Source organism: Limulus polyphemus, unplaced genomic scaffold (genome assembly GCF_000517525.1).
Source record: "Limulus polyphemus unplaced genomic scaffold, Limulus_polyphemus-2.1.2 Scaffold842, whole genome shotgun sequence".
Taxonomy (NCBI): domain Eukaryota; kingdom Metazoa; phylum Arthropoda; class Merostomata; order Xiphosura; family Limulidae; genus Limulus; species Limulus polyphemus.
Genome location: NW_013666452.1, coordinates 52,823 through 59,029, shown reverse-complemented (window position 1 = coordinate 59,029; position 6,207 = coordinate 52,823). Strand labels below are relative to the sequence as shown.

Sequence of the window (6,207 nt, the reverse complement as noted above, 5' to 3'; positions counted from 1 at the left end):
TAATTTTTTTTTATCAATTTTATTCATGAACAAAAAATTGGAATTCATGTAGGTTTTTTTAAAAACATTATAGTATTTGTTTTATTTATTATCAATTATTATTTTATTCAGTTAACATGCTCGTTATTCAGAAAACTAACGAACCAACAAGCTAGTCGTCATGATCACGAAGTTAATCAAGCAACCACAGCGTCAAAGGGAGAAGACTACATCAAGTTCATAATTCATGAAAATGCTTATATTTTAAGCATGCATTTATAGGTACATTAGAAAACATAATTATAAAATAACACTAAAAATTTGTGATTGAACGTTGTGCTTATAATATTAGATGAGTTGTTTGTTTGCTTATGTTAAAACGCTACACAATGAATTATCTGCGCTTTGCCCTTAGCGAATATCAAACCAGGATTTTTTAGCCTTTTAAGCACTAGCCTATCGCTGAGCCACCGGGGGCCAGAGGAGTTGAATACTAATCCAACAAATGTTAAGTTTGTTGTTAGCTTTAGAATATGAGGTAAATGATAAATTTCCGATAACCCAAAATAAAATTGTGCGCAATAAAATTATAACAAATCGATGACGTGAAGCAACTCGTACAACTTTCATTTTTCAACCAATGATAATTAACGTCAGCATAAAATCGTTCGGGTGTCATTCACTGGTGTTTATAGTATTTCACAAAACTGCTTAGAGGGAGTTTAGGCCAAATACGCGTTATACTGTATTGATATATAGATTTCACGATTAAGAATAAAAATAATATTAATTAGGTTTACGCAGTAACTTCTGTAGTGATGAATATCTCAACAAACTCTAATTTCCACTCTCCTCGCCTTATTTTAGAAGACAAACGGAAAGAGGAATCAGTAAGAGCGTTTTTTTTAAGTGAAGCATTTAATTAAACTTAAAGGATGAAATAGAATATATTTAGGAAGATAATGGTTTTGTATATGATTAAGAGTCTGTGCTAACTTCTTAATCAGAATTTAGGACGATAAGTTGGACCTTTTTACTATACATTAATAATACAGTATACTATACTACTAATACCTAGGAAAATTAGAATTCTACAGTAAAAGTTACAACCTTAGTTCATGTAATATAGCTAGTATTAAGAATAAGATGTAACAATTTCAAACCCTGATTCAGTTATCTCTAGAATTGCCTTGGGCTTGACAGTGCACAGGAATCCGAATGCACCTGCAACAGGTGGGCTAGTTGTTGTATAGTTTTGAGGGTAAAGATTTTATATTAGGGAGACGGGTTCCACTTAAACTGGCTAGATGGTAAGATATTGGGTGAAGATTTAAATTAATTAATTTAAGACAGGTTAAATAAACTTCTGTAAATGGTAAGGAAGCTTTTGGAATAAAATTAACAAGATAGCTAGACTATGAGAAGATTGAAAAAACTTAAACTAAAGCATCACAAGTGAAAAAATATTTTTTAAAGATATGTCTGATATATAAAGATAAGCTTAAATGCCATTATTCTAATGCTAGAAGTAGCGGAAACAAATTATATGAGGCCAGTGCTCAAGCAGAAATGGAAGACTATGATGTAATGGAAATTACTGAAAATTTGTTCAATTTAGAGAATACTGATAATTAGAATTTTTTTGAAATTCCACAGGTTATAAGTAATATGATAATGATAGAATTTTTAAAACAGGTGAAAGGGTGGCTCTTTACCTAAGGAGTGGACTCCATCTTGCTAGGAATGATGATAACAACAAATAGTTGTTAAGAAGCTGAATGTATGGGCCAGGCTTACTTAAGTGTCCAATTTGATATCGTCAGTGTTCTGAGGCAAATTTCTCTGAGTATGTACCTTACACAAGCATATAATAATTTCTAAATGATAGACGATGGACAGAGCTTTCCAAACATATATAACATGTTGAGTTATTAAGTTTTTCCAACAAACGAAGGAAATAAATAATGGTGTGCTGTTAAAAGTAGCATTTCACAAGCAGAAAAATTGAATTTCAAAGCAATAATACAAAAATTGTAAGCATGACTCAAGTCTTTATTGTGATTAATTATTAAACATTTATGTTTTGAAAATGTATTATTAGCTGATTGTCCCATTACTTTTTCACATATAGAAATATCCAAAGTAACATGTCAGCATAATCATGTGTTCTTCTTTACTGTTGTTTATTTTCAAGACAATAATTACAACTTTTTGAGTAAATAAAAAGATTAGAGTCTTAAATCACTCCAGGAAGTATATAATTTGAGTTCACCATATCTCAAACACAGGATACCAAGAGATATTTTGGGTATGTCCATTTGGAGCTTGTACTAAAATCTTGTACTACTTGATCTCCTTTAAACATATATATATATATATAGCATAGATACTCAAATTATTGTTGTTATCAATAACTGAAAAGGGTAAAAGTAAATTGCATTCTTTATTAAATTAACTGAACATAAAATTGCATGAACTCCTTTACTTCAGTTTTGCTTCAGAGGGGAATATCGAGTGCATAATGTTTTCCCACCATACTTAGTTTCCACCATTTGCAGATGATTAGGGTAGGGTGAATTTGAAATGTATTAGTCACAACTCATTTTCTTGCAAGAAAAGTCCTTGAAAGTGGGATTACATAACAGGTGTGTATATCTCTTTAACTATATAACTGTGAGTGGTGGTAATTTTAGGTTTAAATGACTTGTATATTTCAAAGCTAAATCTGTGAGCAATAATTACGGGTCTATTTATAAAACAGATAATTGGGGATATGATGAGATGCATGTCAAGAAGTTCACAGAATGGGTAAAGGAGATCCCTATTTTAATTCAACTCGTATATGCTTTGCACTTCTAAGTATAATGCCACATTATAATAAAATTTTACGTTTATGATTTGTGGAAGTAGTCTAATAAAAATAACTATTTTTATTAGCCTGCTATAGCTATGTTTACTGTAGTAATGTAAAGGAGATTGCATTAATTTCTACACCTTTCTTTGCTAATATACAGAGGTGTTATGCAATGCATTTCTGTGATGGGTCTCATATTTGTATTTTTAGAATGGATGGTAAACAAATTTGGCAGTTGAAATATTATCACAGAAAAAAGGCAGCAGAAAAGAAAACCTTCGTACAATTTGTTTGTTTTTTGCCTTTTTATTCTAGGTACAATATAATCTGGTAAAGGAGAACATATGTGAAAAACAATAGTCATCTTCATTATGGTGGAAAAATATGAAATAATGTAGCCCTAGTGCTAGATTTTTGGCATAAGGTTTTTCAATAGTTATATTTTTAAGAACTCTATAAATCATACTTATAGGAGAATATATTTTTCTAACATTTTCCAGTTGAAAAATGGACACTTAAGAAAGCCTGGCCCGTATGTGAGTTACAGTCAGTGGTTTCAAGGGTAAAAAGTTTTAAATTGGCAGTTGTTATAGGTCATCTGATCAGACATATGATATCAATGAGAAATTGTACAATAAGAACTGATATGTTACTAATAAAAATACTTGTTACTAATGCAGTAATTATGGTACACATTTATTGAGATTGTATGGAATTAATGAGGTAGAGTTTATTGAATGATTTGGTATTTGTTTTTCTATACCAAATTGTCATCCAGCTAGAAGTGATGCATTTTTATGTTTATTAGGAGGGGAATATTTGAGTAATAGTGATAATTGTATAATTAGGATTGATTGTTTACTACACATAGAGAAGAAATTATATTTTAGTAGCTAGTATTCAGAAAGCCAATTTTGAGACCATGAAACAAGATTTATCATTAATAAATTAGGATAAACAGTTAAAAGGTAACATAGAACAGATTTGGAAATTTTTAAAAATAAATTGCTTTTAATTCATGATAGACATCTTCCTAATAAGTGGAAAATGCTAAACAGAGAAGATTAAGTCTAATTTGTTTACCAAAGTCAGAAAATTGAAAATCAAGGATAAATGCCATATATTTAAAATATTCAATTTGACAGATAGCATGGAATATTTAAAGAACTATAGAATATCTTTTGGATTTGGTTGAAAAATAAGTTAGAAAATTCAAAGGGGACATGCAAGAAACACCTGGTTCATACTGCACAAATTGATATGAAGACTTTTTTTTTGCATTTTAATAGTAAGCAAAATATTACAATACTTATTAGGTCCATAAAGGATGCTAATAGCAAGGTTTATGTTGATACTAATATGAGGTGGCTGAGATTTTAAATGTTCTCTTCTGTTTTAGAGATGATGTTAGCATTATTTCTGAGAAATGTATGTGAATTATTGGGATTGACCTGAACTGTGTAGATATTAATCACCTGGTGTTAACAACAAAGATTAAGAAATTAAAAATGGTTAATGTACCAGAACAAGACAATGATTTTTTTTAGGGTTTTAGTCTAGATTAAGTCTAAGATCAGATACACATAATCCTCTATTTTAATTGCTCAGTAAACAATAATCAGATGCCTCAGAGTTAGAGAGTAGCTTATGTTACTTTTATTTCTAAAGATGTGATAAGTGTTGTATGAGAAATTATAGACCAGTTTTTAATTCTATAGTGGAGAAAATTCTAGAGTGATAAATGAAACTTTGCAAAAATCATCTAGTAAAAAATGGTATCATAAAAGAAATTCAATATGAATTTGCTAAAAGAAAATTGGTAGGGATTGGGGAAAAGCTAGTTAATTGGATTACAGGATGGTTACAAGGGAGAAAGTAAATGGTTGTTATTAATCAAATCCAGTTAAAATTGACCATTGTTACTAGTAGAGTACAGTACATCAGGGATCATTGCTTGGGCTTTTTGCCTTTTTTTTTCTTATTTATGTTAATGATATTGATAAGGCATAAATAGTGAATTAATAAAATTTGTTTATGACATTAAATACTTGGGTATTTCTAATTGAATATGTGAAGGTATTATCAAATGGCTTGGATGAATTTGATAGTTGGACTAGTATTTGGCAAGTGACTGTTAATTATAGTAAGTGTAAGATAATACACTTGTGTTATCATAGTTTAATTACACATTTAATATACATGTCAATTCACTCAATAGAATGTATTGAAGAAAATTATTTTGGCTTAGTTATAGAAAAGTTACTTCAAGCCATTAAGGTAGTGCTTTGTTGTTTATAGCAAAGCTAATAGATTTTTAGCATGTATTTATAGAAATATTGATTACAGGTCAAAAGTGGTAATTATCTCCATACAAACCATCATTTAGATGTCACTTGAAATAATATGCACACTAATTTAACCTAAGAAAGGATATTGGTTTATTGGAAAGGATTCAGAGGAGGGCTGTGAAAATCATTCTGAGGATGGAAGGGTTATTGTATGGGACAGGTTAAAATAACCTTCTGTCAAGAAATGAGCATAGGTGATGTTGTAGTTTACAAGATATTCAAGGGATTGATAGAATGAAGCTCTTTACTTTGTGTTATATTCTGATTGGATGAGAGGACATAGGTTTAAGTTTTGGAGAAGATAGCTTCAGCTTCAGTTAAGACTGTTTTATTTTTCAAGCAGGGTGATTGGCTTATGGAATGAGTTACTGTTGGCAGTATTGGAGGTTGACACTTTACAAGAGTTTAGAAGGGAAATCAGTAATTTCTGGAAAAATAAATGGTGGGTTTAATTTTTTTCTCTCAAGATTGGATGTGTAAGGACAGTCTTGAAGGTCCTTTGCTGTCTATATGTTAAGTTACTCTCTTGCAGATTTTTACATTATTTTAAGGCTACTAACTGTTAAATGGGCACACATCAGGTGCTGTAGAATGAAACCATTGAAAAAGTCCTTAAGTTTTTCAGTTATTTTATTTGTGCCAACAACTGTAAAAGTGTTATGATGTAGCCATTCAAGAGAAACAATTATGAGTTATATCAGTATAGTTATTTTTCCTAGGCTTCAATCTGTTTGGATAGAAAATTCAAATACATCTTGTTTAAATATTTTTGTCATTTGACTGGTGCTGATGACTGGAAAATATAAAACATGAAAGATTTAACCAGAGGCATCACTAGGTACTTAAAAAATTTGGGGCTTGGGCTTATGAGCCTGGGAATCTTTGGCATTTCAGTATGATTTTCTATTCTTATTTTTCAAGACACTAACTGGGGATTCAGGGCACTGTCAAATATAATCAGGGCATGGGCCTCATATACCAGTGCCTAGCAATTCCTCTTGAGTTAACCATTCAAGAAACATATTT

The 6,207-nt window shown here is 30.4% G+C and overlaps 1 protein-coding gene across 3 annotated transcripts in view; it reads left to right on the top strand.

The window, feature by feature from the left end:
• The first annotated feature begins 665 nt into the window (after positions 1-665).
• LOC106460819 (hexokinase-2-like) overlaps positions 666-6,207 on the top strand; it is a 51,938-nt gene continuing 46,396 nt past the window's right edge. Inside the window, exons 1-2 of one of the 3 annotated variants that reach the window (XM_013920564.2) lie at positions 666-869; positions 5,525-5,623. In XM_013920564.2, coding sequence (XP_013776018.1) covers positions 5,621-5,623 — 3 coding nt within the window. In that variant the 5' untranslated portion in view covers positions 666-869; positions 5,525-5,620. Of the gene's footprint in view, positions 870-5,521; positions 5,624-6,207 lie in introns of all 3 variants that reach the window. The other 2 variants (XM_013920563.2, XM_013920561.2) reach the window with 2 other exon arrangements.